The 16,043-nt window shown below is 44.6% G+C and overlaps 1 protein-coding gene across 2 annotated transcripts; it reads right to left on the reverse strand.

Moving 5' to 3' along the window:
- Positions 1 to 41: 41 nt before the first annotated feature.
- Positions 42 to 1,606, reverse strand: Ctu2 (Cytosolic thiouridylase subunit 2). Of its 2 annotated transcripts, none has more exons than XM_069058530.1 (6): positions 1,429 to 1,606; positions 1,107 to 1,378; positions 802 to 1,048; positions 616 to 751; positions 293 to 568; positions 42 to 252 (listed from the first exon to the last, which is right to left on the reverse strand). In XM_069058530.1, exons 1-6 carry the CDS (start codon positions 1,503 to 1,505, stop codon positions 244 to 246), a joined length of 1,017 nt encoding a protein of 338 aa, XP_068914631.1. In that variant the 5' UTR covers positions 1,506 to 1,606; the 3' UTR covers positions 42 to 243. The 2 variants fall into 2 exon arrangements, with proteins under 2 accessions (XP_068914631.1, XP_068914630.1); XM_069058529.1 differs by having other exon boundaries at positions 42 to 243; positions 1,429 to 1,605.
- Positions 1,607 to 16,043: the final 14,437 nt, after the last annotated feature.

The following is a 16,043-nucleotide window of genomic DNA, read 5'->3' on the forward strand; positions in this document are numbered from 1 at the left end:
AAACTATACAGAGAGCGCTCCGCACAAATCAATTTAAAAAATATTTGAAATTAAAATTTATTTGTGTAACATTTTACAACCGAAACAATAATCGTTGCTATTTAAATTGTCGAAAGACGCTGAAACGCTTGCATAACGTTCTTGAGGGGTCAAACATGCATCAGGTGGCCTTGTCGACACCCAATGCGAAAACTGTGTTGACTCTGCTGAGGTTAGCTCCGACCTTTCTTTTCCAATTGGGGCCTACAACAACTTGTTCTGATATAAGTGTGATACTAATTCATTAACTTACACCGCAAAATTCACATTTATTTCGTAATTTATTACTGACTGTCAATTTATCACCTGTTTTTAAAATTGTTGTAACTGTAGCTGGATAGTTAACTTGTAAATCATTAACAAACTTTTTCATCAGTTGTTGCACTGATTTATAAGGATTATCTAGGGGTATTCTGAAGGTAACAGGTTCTAAATTGTTTAAATAGTTGTACAGAGCTAATTCTTTTGCATCAAAAAGGCGCAATGGTCTTAAAATTTTTACAGCATCATCCCTGGAGTCACAAAATCCCTACAAAAACAAGTTAATCTTTATAATAGATACAACACAAAATTTACTGTATTGAGCGAAATGTGGTCTCCTCTGCCCAAAGATACATCTATTAAAAGTTTAGATGCAACATCACTTGACAGTTCTGGTATAAAAATATATTTGCACTCAAGCTGTTTGGCAATCTTGATTAGAAATTTTTGCCTAAAATTAAATGAGTATCATTTCTGAATTTTTTTACTCCAATCACTTACATCACAATATTCCAAAAATCATTCTTATTAGTATTGTTGACTTGCTTTTCCAGGAACTTATGAACAATACTTGAATCATTGTCAGTGAGCTCCAAATCTCTACCCCTACTTTTCAGAGTATCACCTGTATCATCTGTAATTAATTTTGCTGAAGCTGTAAAATGCATTGGAAACTTAAAACTTCCCACTTCTTTTTCTACTTTCTTAATTAAATCTTGTCTTTCTTCTAAAGATAGATGTAAATAGTCTAAAATAACAAGAATCACATACTTACATGACCATTATGTTACAATATACCTATTTACCTTCAATAAATAACACAACAGGATCAAAGTGTAATTTTTTATGGGTTTCCAATTCTATTCCAGTTTTAACAAAATGTAAAAGTGCAGTACTTGGATGCCCACATTTGTGCACAATCATGACTTTCTCATTTGGACGGATTAATTTGTGTTTTCCCAATAAAGCTTTGAATTTGTGAACGGTACCAGCTAAGAAACAGCTTTTGCAATATTTATCTTTAGAACGTAGTACTATACTGGACGTTTGTTCCCTACATTTGTTACACTTTGAAAACCTGTAAAACTTAGGTTAGAATCAGTGTTTTTTAAAATATAAAACGCTTACGGTGACAATTTTTCTTTAACAGGCATATATTTAATATTCTCGAGATCTTCTATATTATCGTCACCCACGTTACACATACTGATTCTTAAAAATATTAATTATGAAGCAGTGCTTAAGCAGTGTGTGTTGTGTGGCAAACTCATTGAGTTTGAGGTTATGTATCATCATTATGTATGATGTGATTAAGGGTGCCCATCACCCAACGAAAATATCTATTTCGTAACTATACAACCAACCATACAACACCTGCTGACCGTTTTACGACAGGCACTACCATGCAGTGCTCAGTGTTGCCAGATTGGGGGTTTTTCCCCCAAAACTGGGGGTTTTTTAGAGAGATGGGGTAAATTTTGGGGGGTATAAATGTTTGGGGGTTTTTGTTGGGGGGAAATTATTTTTGGTGGTGAGGAAGAAACTAGCATATTATCAATATTCAAGATAAAAATACTATTTAAAAAAATGTTTTCAAATTTATTTACATGTGTAGCAGAGCAGAAGATGTAGCAATTTTAGAACTTTTTTCAGGAATACCCTAAATTCATAGGTAGGTGAACAGTCGAATGCAAAACGTTTTGGTCGCCAATGTCACTAAAAAATTATTCGTTTATGTCAGAACTCAGAATTTTATAATTTACACTGTGTAATCAAGCCTTATTGTCATCAAAAAATCAAAAATAATTTAAACGTCAACAGTATCGTGCGTTCATTTAAATTTATCCTCAAAGTTGGCGTTGAAGAGTCGATTGTGAACGCACTATACGTATTACGGATCACGGATTAGCTGTTTAAATCTTACGTTTTTACAAGAGTGGTGCGATCACAATCGACTCTTCAATGCCAACTTTGAGGATAAATTTAAGTGAACGCACGATACCATCATGAGCCTGACATCGCCGCGCCAATGTCACAATTAACGCCAAAGTTTGTCAAAAAATAACATAGACGACCAAAATATTTTGAATTTAACTGTACAACTTTCAGCTGTCTTTAATCTGATGAATTAATTTAATTTGTATACCTATTTGATTTATATTTTTGGGACTTCCTGTGCGTGCCTGAAGGCGTTAAGTGCGTTAAGTATACATATTTGATTTTTTTTTTGTTTTTTTTTTTTAAGTTGAGGGTAATTGTTCACTTTAACTACTTCTGGAATTTTCGCGTTTTTTCTGGCTAGACAGCCTCAGGGCGTCCTCCTAGATCGTGTCCCACCATTCAAACCTTGTGCAAATGCCTTTTTTTTCTCTCTTGTTGTGTTTCAAGGTCGCGTCAAGGTCGCGCCAAGTCTTAGTATAACTAAAGGATAAGGAAAATTTTCATTTGCACAAGGTTTGACTGGTGGGAAACGATGTAGGAGGACGTCCTGAGACTGTCTAGCCAGAAAAAACGCGAAAATTCCAGAAGTAGTTAAAGTGAACAATTACCAAGTTGAGTATAATAAATAAATGTTTTATTTATTGGAAATTTTGGGGGTTTTTCTGCAAAATACCATTATTTTTGGGGGATTTCGTGCTTCCAGTTGGGGGATTTTAAAAATATCATCTGGCAACACTGGCAGTGCTAATAATGAGGGGATTAGTATTTGTTACCTCCTAGTGTGAAGAGGAGCACTTCGCCCAAAGGAGACTACCTGCTACTCTGCCCTGTTTCTAAATCCCGAGCCGCTTTACGAAATTTCCGTCGGATTCCCCAGAATATGATTTAAAGTTATAAGTAAGAAAATAAAAATTTTGAAATTATAAATCAGTTTATTTTCATAATTAAATAAATATACATTATTTTTGGCTCTGTAATTATGTTTTGTAAATAGTGACATGCAGGTAAATACTGTACTTTACATTACGAGTTCCAAAACAACACAGTGCAGATTAATTCCCGCCAGTAGTAATCTTACGCATATGATATTGTTGATTTCAAAAGCACTGTTACGTTTTTTTACTGCTTAAATTAAAGTAATTAACTATAGTATAATTCAGAATAAGTGGCATCGAGGTAGGCGTTGATTCTCAAAAGTGAGCTTTATTTTATGTCAAAAAATTTAGTAAACATGTGAAACCGTCATTACTTTATTCTGAGGTTATGCGTTACATAATTTTGACATGGTTTTCACCCACAGCAGAGATAACCCCCAGACAAATAATACACTTTTCATAAATGAAACAAGGAAATTCCAAATACTTATAACTGTTACCCCCGTAAGGGCGTGGCCTCCATGTACAGTATTAACGCTCAGCGACATCGATGAGTGGGCGGCGCTTAAGTGAGGACCCAACAAACGGTAAAAGCGACCACCGGCGGTCGCACTGGCAGTTGAGTCCAGGCAGTCAAGGTGTAAAAACGTGTTTTCTTCCACTCCTTCCGGCTCTTGTTAGAGCCAACTCCTCACTACAAAAAGGCGCAAATCTGACTCGTCGTCGACGGTCCACCAGGTGCAAGCTTCCTTCGTCACTCCGGAGCATCACGGCCGTCCGGCCCCAAGCCCCGAGGTAACAAATTGGCGCCCAACGTGGGGCCAACTTCGACAAGGCGTCGAAGAGAGCCCTCCAGGAAGCCCCCTGTCGGGGAGCACCGATGATTACGAGATTCCGTTCCCGTCAACTAGTGGGAGTTGGAGAAGAGCCTGCCATGGACGACGCCCAACCGACACAGGTCAACACAGAAGGTGAGTCGAGTCACGGTTCGCCAGTGACCCAGCAGCCAGTAGTCGTCATGAGGCCTGACGAGACCCTCCGGTCGGTACTGCCCACTGGGGGCAGTGCTACTCCCGTCTCGTCGATCACGGCGCCAACGGCTGTGCTCCGAAGCGAAGAGTACCTGCCCACCTTCAGCGGCGACCCAGATGAAGACCCGGAGGACTTCATCAGCGAGGTCCAGGAGTTCTTCACCGCCCCAGCGAACGCGATCTTACCCGAACGGGTCAAAGCGAAGATCGCCCATCGACAGCTGCGTGGACAAGCTGCGCGAGTGAACAAATTTTTCGCCACTCGAGACCGATGCCTCAGCGACCTGGAGACACGTCTGAGGGAGGAGTTCGGCGTAGAGACCAACTTCACCAGTCTCTATCAGCAATTCCAAAGAGGGAACCTTGGTTGGGAAGAGCCAGTGGAAGTGTTCTTCGCTAGGCAAGCAGCCCTCTACCAACGACTCTTCCCGGAGGCACCGGAAACCAGGTTAGTGAAGGAACTCATCGGGCAGTTGCCCACTCAGGCCCGACCCATTTTGGCCGGCCAAGGTCTCCGGAGTTTGGCGGACCTCCGACGCGCTGCCAAAGAGGTCATCGCGCATCTGAAGCCAGCAGCCAAAAAGCAGACCCAGGAAAACTGGCGCAGGACCGACGGGAGAACCCCACCGCGGTCCGAGCCAACCGCTTAAGCACCACCAAACCCTCACTTCCCCGGGTCGAGGTCCGCATTGGCCAGCGGACCTTCCAGGCGATCTTGGACTCGGGGGCCTCAGCAAACTTCGTCTCCGGCCGCATCTTCCAAGCCGAAGAGGTTGCCAGGCAGCAGCTGGAGCTGGCAAGTCGGGAAGCGACCGTCGAAACTTCCGGAAGGATCGTCGCCACACTCCACATCGGAGAAGCGTGCTACGAAGATGTACCATTCCTAGTCGTCAACGAGCTAAGGGATGAGGTCATCCTTGGGCACCAGTGGCTGCGGAACGCGAGAGCAACGATGGACTTCACCCTGGGCTGCGTCCACCATGGTGCCAGGACCAGGAGGACCACCTACTGGAACCAGCGACAGCCAGAAGCAAGTGGAACATGCAGGATAGAAGACGAAGTGCGCCACGAGTTTCCGTCGTCATGTGCCCGCGAATTTTTGGACGTTCTGCGCGAGTTCGCGGGAGTGATGAACGATGAAAGTGTGACCAGGACAGTCAGTGCGGTAAGTCACACTATTAGATTAGTCAAAAACGAACCATTCCGCATTCGGCCGTACCACCTATCGGAGGACAAAAAGCGCGCCCTGTTCGAGTGCGTTCGAGATATGCTCGCGTCGGGCGTAATCGAGCGATCAGACAGTGAATACTGCTCACCGGTAGTGTTGGTGCGAAAGAAGGACGGCACAGTGCGGTTTTGCACCGATTACAGACGGTTGAACCAAAACACCAAGGACGAGGCGGCGCCGTTACCCCGTATTCAAGAGGTGCTTCGCGACTTCGGGACTGCCCAAGTGTATTCGTCAATGGACTTGAAATCTGGCTATTGGCAGATCCCGATGGAACCGGCGTCCAAACACCTCACCGCGTTCGCGACACCCGACGGGGCGACGTATCAGTACCGAGTGATGCCATTCGAGCTAAAAAACGCGCCGGCCACGTTCCAAAAACTGATGACACGAGTGTTGGCAGGACTTCTGGGGAAGTGCGTCCATGTGTACCTGGACGACATCATCGTGTACTCTAGGACACATGAGGAGCATGTCTCACACTTACGCCAAGTGTTCGAGAGACTCCACGAGTACGGACTTCGGTGCGCGGTCGGGAAATGCCGGTTCGGAGTGAGCGAACTTCCATACCTAGGACACGTGATCGGGAGTAGGTGTAACCGGCCTCAGGAAGGACACTTACGACAGATACGTGATGCGCCTACACCCAGAACCAAAAGGCAGTTGCAGAGTTTCCTGGGACTGGCGAACTGGGTGCGGGAGTATGTGCCGCGGTTTGCCGAAATCGCCGCCCCGCTGACAGACCTCCTTCACAAAGGTAAGAGTTTCAAGTGGACCACCGCCGCTGGGGAAGCCTTCCTGAGCTTGAAGGAGGCCATGGATCAGCCACTCGTGTTACACCGCCCAGATCCGGACATGAGTTTCACCCTCCAGACGGACGCAAGTGGCGTGGGTATCGCCGCCGTTCTGTTCCAGGATCACGCAGACCAGCGACGCATCGTGTCCTACGCCAGCGCTCGCCTGAACGAGACCCAGCGACGGTACCATGTCAACGAGCAGGAGTGCCTCGCCATCGTGTGGGCCGTAAAGAGGTATCGGCCATACCTGGAGGAGAAGCCGTTCGTCCTGAAAACAGACAACAAGGCCCTCCTTTGGCTCAATACCACCAAAGAGTCGAACGCCAAGCTCACGCGGTGGGCGCTTCTGCTTCAGGAATTCAGCTTCCGGGTCGAGCACGTCCCCGGAAAAGAAAACGAACTCCCCGACTTGCTATCACGCCAGCCCAGCGACGACAATGTGTGCGAGGAGGCGGAAGAAGACGACCGGATGCTAGTGCCAATGAGGGACTCACAGCATCGAGAGGTCCTCAACGCCATTGACGTCCCCACACTCGCCGACGAGGTAAAGGCAGCACAACACGCTGACCAGGACTTTCCTGGCATCGTCGCCCGACTACAACGAATCCTGGCGGAGGGACCAAGAGAGCCCGGAGAGAGGTCCTTCGCAGAGAACTACCTCCTCGAAGACGGAAACCTTGTCAAACAGGCCGGACAACGGAGGCTCTTGTGGGTACCAGAGGCCGCGAGGCCTCGGATACTGCACGAGTTTCATGACTCTCTGGAAGCCGGACATCCAGGACAAGACGAAACGTATCGAGCCCTCACGAGGTTTTATACGTGGCCTACCGCTCAGCAGGACACACGCAACCACGTCCGCAGCTGTCTAATCTGTGCCACCACAAAGAGAGGCCCCGTGCAAGCTGCGGCCCCGCTGCGGGCACACACCCCACAGCAGCCCTGGCAGACCATCGCCATCGACTTCATGGGGCCATATGAAGTCACTCCCGAAGGAAAAAGGTACCTGTTAGTGGTAACAGATTTGTTCTCCAGATGGGTGGAAGCCTTCCCCGTGGCAGCCGCCACCGCCAGGGTGACCACCACCATCCTGGAAAAGGAAGTCTTCAGCCGATGGGGGTATCCTCGGGACATCATCTCGGACAATGGCAGCCAGTTTAGCAGTAACACCTTCAAGCGAGCCTGCCATCGTTGGCAAGTCCGGCACTGGCCCACTGCCAACTACCACCCCCGGGCTAACCCAACGGAGAGAAGAAACCAGGAGGTAAAGAAGATCCTGAGGATAGCGCACCAGACGTTCCCGAATCAACCTTGGGACCGACACCTAGCCAAGGGGCTCTTCAACCTTCGCCGGCGACAGAACGCTGCCACCGGCCAAACACCCAGCCATCTCCTCCTGGGCTTTGACCTCCGCGCACCTGGGGAGTGGGAATGGGATCGCGGTCCCATCCCGGACACAGCTGAGGAACGACATCAGCGGGCCCGGAGCCACCAACGGCGGTACCAGGAGCGGTACGTACGACCCGGACCACCGACAAAGACGTTCCAAGCCGGCGACCAAGTGCTGGTTCGCCATCATGCGAGACGCGGGTTCGAGCCCAAGTGGATAGGTCCTGTTAGAGTCATCGCCAACGCCCGTGGCAATTGCTACTGGGTCGAACGCGGAGCCTATGCCACCCGCGAGCATATCGATCACCTCCGGCCAGCACCAGTACAGACCCCGGCGGAACCCGAACAAGACGCACCAACCAGAGAACCCCATCCCGACAGGGAGGACACACCGACAGTGGAACCACCACCTGAAGAGGAAGACGTGGCGGCGGGACCCACCATTGTGGGGCAACTTCTACCCGACCAACCAATTCCCACACAAGAAGAACTCCAACGACACCGGCGCCGACATCTCGCGCGCCAACGGGTCCGGGAGAACCGAAGGGAAATGCCCCAAGAATTTCGACCTCCACCTGAGCCGATCTGGATGGCCAACCGGTCGGAATCGGAGGTCGAACACAGCGACTCGGAGCCGCAAGGGGACACGGAGTCCGAGGACGACGGGGGGGCATTTGAACCTCGCTTAGGGTAGTTAGGTTTTAAAATTGTTTCTTGTTTTGTTCATTGTTTGTGATGTATGTTGACAAATAAAGAGGACAGTCAGGACGCCGCCGGCCGTTTGACCGATGTTGGGTTCTCTGGGGGAGGGAGCGTGTTACCCCCGTAAGGGCGTGGCCTCCATGTACAGTATTAACGCTCAGCGACATCGATGAGTGGGCGGCGCTTAAGTGAGGACCCAACAAACGGTAAAAGCGACCACCGGCGGTCGCACTGGCAGTTGAGTCCAGGCAGTCAAGGTGTAAAAACGTGTTTTCTTCCACTCCTTCCGGCTCTTGTTAGAGCCAACTCCTCACTACAAAAAGGCGCAAATCTGACTCGTCGTCGACGGTCCACCAGGTGCAAGCTTCCTTCGTCACTCCGGAGCATCACGGCCGTCCGGCCCCAAGCCCCGAGGTAACATAACAAGAAAATAAACACAAAACGATTCCAATGATAATATCAAGGCCAAATTAAAAGCGAAGGTTACCAACAGCATCGAAACTAGGGTATTATTAGCAAGGGTCTTGCTGCCAACGTAAATTTGAATTTCCAACGCCTACCGCGATGCCACTTATTCTGAATTATAATATAATTCTTATTTGCTTTTGTCTTTGTACAGCGTGATCAACAATGACTGAGTCTGTTGGCAATGAAACAATTGAAAAGTACTGTTTTTTTTTTGTCTCGTAATCCGCACTGGCTGAATTTTTTTAACTTGAGACGACATTAAAAACATTTTTGGTTATGCTGGTTATGTTTATGCTCTTATAAAAATGAACCCTTGATGGTAAATTTCAAATCTGCCAAATTTCATTGTTACCAACAGATTCAGTCATTCTTGATCACACCGTATTTTCATCAAATAAAGATTTATTATTGGCGATAACCTATAATGGATCATGGATCTATCATAAATGTTACTTTTGTAATGTAACTAAATTAAACGTGCTTTTATACATGCACAGCTCACTTGATGAACATTTATATGAAATAAATGCAAGTGTCGTACAGTTGCGAAAAGTAAGACAGAGTAAAATTGAAAAAGAAATTATATTCATTATATTTACCTCTTATTACGTATTGCCTTCATTCTACGTTTTATACTTTTCCGGTAACCGTTTGTAGAAATCTTATTCTTGCCATGGACACCCATTTTTAAAACGTACTCGGATAATAACTCAACTTCTAGTCACTAGGACGCAGTCAAAATAAATAGAAATATGTATAAACAAACTCAGCATATTTATATTCAAGATTGTACCTGAAACGGGGATGAATAACGGTGTCGTCCAATAATGATCCTTTAGCTAGCCGAAACGGGCGATTCGAAACTCCGCACGGATCCAGGTAAAGGGATTAAAGGTGCATGAATCTCCGCACGTTTAAAAAATTTGCCCATTTTGGGTGCACTAAACTCCGCACGAAGGACAGGTAATGTGAAAATTTTCCGGAAGAGAATATTCTTTGACTTCCTTCACCAACAGTAAGTATAAACGCTTTGCAGGTTTTATTTATACACCTCCAGCGCGATTCACTTGAACCAAGCACATGATGGAAACTAAACATGTAATTTTCACACACAATTTGATTTTTACCTCGTTGACTAGTGGTTTCACGTATGGGATACATCTTTTAAAACAAACGGCTCACTTAAAACTAAGGAAGAAGTTTAAAATTGTTCAAAAACGTTTAAGAAACTTAAAATCTTATAATTTTTCCAAAAACCCTTCTAAGAATTACTACCGGGCTCTGCGCCGCCCGTCCAGATTACCTGTGCCCGACTGGTGCGGAGTTTAGTGCACCCAAAATGGGCAAATTTTTTAAACGTGCGGAGATTCATGCACCTTTAATCCCTTTACCTGGATCCGTGCGGAGTTTCGAATCGCCCGAGATATGAACGGTTTTAGGAAAATCTTTCCTATTTTTTTAAGCCATACGCAACGTTTTTCGCCAAAATGACAGAGAGAAAAGTTGTTCCTTTTGATGAGTTCTATTACCAGTTAAAATTAATGTACTTATTTCAGAAACACCCTGTATCTTCATATCAATACGTTCCACTATCTTGTTTTTGGTTGTCACGGCTAAATATGTTATGTTACAACAATGACCGAATTTTTTTTGACTTTTTAACTTTTCACTGTCAGATTTGATTTATAAAAATAAAACAGTCTGGTAAGTATTGCTTCCCTGTTGCAACTCACCTACCGGACTCAAATTGATCATTTCCTAAAAAAAGCCCATTTGGCTTATATAACTGCCAATTTTGACATAAATTTTGTTTTTCATGGAATACATAGCAGCAACGAACTAACTTTATCTACAGTTCATAGAAAATCCCATCCCATTACGGTATCTACATTACCTGACTCGAGTTTTACTATAATCCCCCTTTCTGCTTTTATCTCGTTTTACCTGGAAATTACTTTCTTTCTGTGATATTCGTTCACTTTCAAATTTTTTACAATAAGAATCGTTTCTGTCATAATGTCGAAAGTTACCGACAAATTAAATAAATTTGTGCGGAACTTTAGAAGTCTTATTTTTTCAAGTGATGTTTTCGTGTTGTTTTTTGTAAGATCTGTCAAAAATCAGTGAATTTTGAGAAAATGTATTTGATTGTTGTAAATGATGTTTTTTTTTTTCTATAATGTACAGTGAATCACTGAAACAATAATACTTATAGCAACATTTAATTGTCAATGTTTATCTTCGAATTTTTAATGCCTTTTTCCCTGCCTATTTTACCGATTTTTAATGCTTAATGCTCTATTGATAATGTAATCGAACATCTACCGGACAGTATGAAATTAAATTTTAAAGACGCAGTCGAAGTATTTGTATTGTAATTTCAATTTGGTTGTAGGTCGTAAAATTTTATTGGATATTATGAGCGATTAACGGGCACAAAGGTTGGGTTTGAAAAGGTTGGAAAGCGGCGCGTGCCGTTTGCCGTACAATGCAAAATGATTGTTTTGTTGGCGCATTCGAATGAGTTTGAAGTCTCGACCAAAAACTCATTCTCATGCGCCAAAAAAAAACAATCATTTTGCGCACTTAATACAAAATAGTTATTTACGAACCAAGTGCGGGAAGACGATGTTCCCGCATGGGCGCATTTTTTAAAGCACGAGCGACGAAGGAGCGACTGCCTTTAATTAATGCGTGAATGAGCGGAAGATGACTTTACGCAAGTGGCTCGTACGATATTTTTTGTGCGAACATTAAATTAAAATTTTTTGTTTTAATACATTAAACATAAACGAACATAAAACCAAGTACGCAGTGACCTTTGATTATTAGAAACAACTACTTCACTTGACATTTCAATTTTTGCAATAATTTGTGAGTTTTGTTCGAAGATATTTGTGCAATATCCACCTATGAGTGATATTAGTGATATTTCTTGTACTCCTCCCGAGATTAGGGAAGCCGCAAATGTGGCCATACAAAATTTACTGCCAACAAAATCAAGAAAACATAAGGTCGTTTATGAAAAATTTGTACAGTGGTGTAAAGACAAAAATATCAAAAATTATACTGATTATTTTTTCATGTTTATAACTTCCAATAGTTCATCAGCATTTTTGATCACGTGTTCAAATCTGTCCAATTGTATCATTATTATAGTGAGGATAATCTAAGTACAGTCGCGAGCAATAAATTTTGATCGTCAAGGTCATTCTTTGACACAATCAAAAATGCTCCATTGTAAAACAGTCGTAAATACCTATCATAACCTATCATCATGTTGTATGACATTAATTGACACTGCGCCCGTGACACCTACTGCTCGGTCCTGGCGGTGCAAGGATACATGCAGAAGTTCCAACAGGTACGGGTGGTATGTACCAGTTTTGGTTGTTTCTCACGTGTCACTTGCAGGATTGTAACCACCATCCACAAGCTCGGAGGATACGGGTGCAAGGGGGGTTTGCCGGGGATGTACGGACAAAGGTACCAGCAGTGGAAGTCGCTAGTGAGCGCCACCGGCAATTAAGACTTTATTTTTAACTTCTATTTTCGTCAATAAGTCATATAACCATTCTTTCGTCTTTTTGTGTAGCTGCTTCTCGTTAAGATTTCATTTCTTTTGGTAATTTCCAATGAGGGTTGCACACCTTCGTAAGGGTGCGACAGAGTGAGGAGCAAGATTTACTAGAACACCGAGGATGTGATCTTGAGGCCTGGAGTGACGTACCAGAGGTTAGTAAGATGAGATGTAAATAAACTTGACCTTAGCTGCGAAGTTGGTCATGCCATGAAATAGTATATTATTCAATGAGTGTATAATAATAGCTATTACTCACGAAGATGAAACTTACAGCATGAGCGTCAGCGAGTGATGTATAATCATCTAAGTGGGTAATAGCTATTATACGCGAGTCGAATACTATACTTTATCTACAACTACCAGAGAAGAAACAATAAACAAGATTACCTTTTATTAAACACAAAAGTAATCAATTCTATGTGTTTGAATTTGTACATAGTTGATCTTTTTTCCTTTTTTCTCTCTTTACTTTTTCTTTTGTTGTTCCTTACATTTTAGTTAGTTTAGTTCTTTATCTATTAGATCTTAGCATTTAGTTTAATTGAAAGTGGTTGCACTCTACCATCGTGTATCATTGACGCGTTTTTCGATTCACGATTCGTCTGTTCGAAAACGACCAAAAAACCCTCCCTCTCGGGGAGGCCGGAAAAAAAAAGAAGAAAGTTAGTCAGTCTCAGAGAGTTCGTTTCGTCGGTAACTACAAAACTCTAACATCTCGAACACGAAGTGAGTTCCACCGCGTACAGAGACACGAAAGAAATTCGGACGTCCAGCCCCAACGGTAAGTCGTTTTTGAATTTATTGAATCGCGAATCCCGTAACACAGCTCTTCGCTTAGGTAGGCTTATAATCAACAATCGGTTGATATAAGTGCCCTGGAGACACACATTTTTTGGTCCTTCGAGCCGGATCGCATTCAATTTGTTATTTTGTTTTGTTTTGTTTCGTTGTCAATTACTGAATTCAAAATTTAGTACTAAGTGTCTCTAGCGCAGTGTGACCACTTTCGTCTAGCAAGTAGATTAGCACTATCATTAGTTCGCATTTTAATTCTATTTCTTCTCATTTCATTCGTTTTCATTCAAGTCGCAAATCATCAATTGAAAAATAACGGTACGTACGTACGTACTTCATTGTACTTTTCGGGTTTTTCCAACATCTGTTCGCCAAGTGCCGAAAGAGAGGTAGTAATTTCGTTCCTATCGGTCGTCGAATTGTTGAAAATTTATTACTTGTTTCCCAACCCTTTTGCTTACCTCCCTTGGTACCTGACCACCCATTTCGGATTATCGCATCAAAACAAAGTTGGAACAATGGCCGCAAAAGTAAAAGAAAACCGTGCGTTGAGAAACAGCTTGATAAACCAATTACGCGAAATTCGAGAGGTTGCTCAATCCGCGACGGAACAACCAGCATTGCGAGCTCTGCTAAAAAGACGTTTTGCACGAGCCCAATCAATTTTTGAAAAATTTGAGCCACTACATTCCGCGATTATTGCCTACGTCGCCACTCAACCCGAATCCGATTTGGAAGCCGAAGAACAAATACGGATAGAATTTTTCGAGGCATTTGACGAAATTGACGCGGCATATGTACGGTAGTTTCCGGAAGTAGAACGCCCCACATCCAATCCCAACTCGATCAACTCCTCTTCGTCAACGTGTTCGCACTTACGGTTGCCAAAATTATCATTACGTACCTTCGACGGTAATTTTAGCGAATGGACCTCGTTCATTCAATTCTTCAACAATGCAATTCACTCGCGGCCGGAGTTAGCACGGATTGAGAAATTTCAATATTTGATTAGTAGCCTGACAGGGGAGCCTTTAAATTTGTTAAAAGCGATAACTCTTTCTGAGGAAAATTACCCAATTGCGTACAGTGCTCTAGTAGATCGGTACGAAAACAAGCGGAAACTATCATACCACTATTGGAACACGCTCAAACAGCTTCCCAAATTGACATCCGAATCAGCGTCCGGATTACGCAAGCTTTCGGATAAGTTCAAAGAAAATCGGTCCGCCCTTATGGCTTTAAATCTTGCAGAATCGCTGGAAGATTTTATGTGGTTCCAACTGCTGTTGGAAAAATTAGACCCGGACACTCGGAAATTGTTTGAGTCGGACATACGTACACTGGGACCAGCCGAGATTCCAAAATTCAAACAATTGGCGGACTTTATCGAAGGTCAGTGTCGCGTTTTGGATTCACTAGGAAAACCACGGGAACCTGCGAGTACAAACAATTCGTCTCGTCAGGTAAACACGACGTCGAAAGCGAAATCGGTTTTTATAGTGGACTCGTCACCTCAAAATTGTGCACTGTGCACTGGAGAGCACGTCATTTACAAATGTCCGGAGTTTACGCCAAAAACTTCGCGACAACGGTTTGAAATTGTAAAGTCTCGACGACTTTGCATCAATTGTCTTCGCCCTGCACACAATGCAAATGCTTGCAATTCGAAATCGTCGTGTCGTGTGTGCAAAGAGAGGCATCACACCATGTTGCATTTCGAGAAATCGTCCGCCAGTCCGGCCACTCTCGGTGTACCATCGTCGACGCTACCGTCCGCGTCCAGTACCACCGTCGCCGGTACATCGTCGTCGTCGTCGTCGTCAACTGTTGACTCGTCATTAACAACGCTGACTAGCGCGATTGTGCTTCTCGCAACGGCGGTGATCGAAGTAAAGGATGCTCGAGGTCACTTTCAGCGCGTTCGAGCCGTTTTGGACAATTGCAGCCAAGGCAGCTTTATCGCCCAAAAATGTCTTCGTCGATTAGGTCTGCGATTCACACCGTCGAAAATTCGTGTGAGAGGAATTAACCCTGGCGCGGAGTCAACCTCCCCAGGATTTGTTGAATGCCGTATCCAGCCGCGAAACAAACCAGACCAATCGAAAACCATCAATGTCCATGTGCTACCCCAATTAGCGGGCGATATGCCGGCCGGTCCCGTAGATATCAGCAATTGGAAGCACCTTTGCAATTTAGAACTCGCGGACCCGGATTTCAATACTCCCCACCGCGTTGAGATGCTCCTCGGCGGTGACCTCTACGCCAGCCTTTTAAAACCAGGAGTTTTATTAGGCTCCGGGCCCGGTGAACCCGCTGCAATCAACACCGTATTCGGCTGGGTGATAAACGGACCCGTCGATATTCGCACCCCGTCGGTAGTTCATGCATGTCTCACCACGGTTGATTCGGACTCCTTGGAGTTCACGTTGAAACGATTTTGGCAACTAGAGGAAGTACCGGAAAAAACATTCGCAAATCCTACCGACGCGCAATGCGAGGAATTATTTTCAGCCTGGGTAACTCGGAGTGAAAACGGCAGGTACACGGTCGCGTTACCGTTCAAAACATCGGCAAGAGAATTTCCAAATTCCCGAGAAATTGCAGTGCGACGGTTTTTTCTCCTCGAAAATCGGTTAATTCGGAACCCCGCTCTTCAAAAAGACTATGTCGCGTTCATGCAGGATTATTTGGAAGCGGGTCACATGTCGTTGGCGCCACCCGCGATGGGCACCACAGCGCGAAGCTACTACATACCGCACCACTGTGTGCAAAAGCCGGACAGGGCTTCCACGAAGTTGCGGGTAGTTTTCGACGCCAGCGCCAAGTGCGCCAATGGTCAATCTCTGAATGACACCCTGCACACCGGACCGAAGCTTTTGCAAGACATCGTCAGGGTACTTCTCAATTTTCGCCTCCACCGAGTAGTTTTTACAGCCG

This window comes from Tenebrio molitor, chromosome 9, assembly GCF_963966145.1.
Source record: "Tenebrio molitor chromosome 9, icTenMoli1.1, whole genome shotgun sequence".
Classification (NCBI taxonomy): domain Eukaryota; kingdom Metazoa; phylum Arthropoda; class Insecta; order Coleoptera; family Tenebrionidae; genus Tenebrio; species Tenebrio molitor.

What these genes read in the sequence shown, in the direction of transcription:
- Ctu2 (XM_069058529.1), bottom strand. Translation starts at nt 1,505, where the DNA reads ATGTGTAACGTGGGTGACGATAATATAGAAGATCTCGAGAATATTAAA. An exon ending in GATTTTTGGAATATTGTGAT is followed by an intron (nt 752 to 801) that starts GTAAGTGATTGG and finishes ATTTAATTTTAG; the next exon opens with GCAAAAATTTCTAATCAAGA. An exon ending in ATAAATGTGAATTTTGCGGT is followed by an intron (nt 244 to 292) that starts GTAAGTTAATGA and finishes AAGTTGTTGTAG; the next exon opens with GCCCCAATTGGAAAAGAAAG.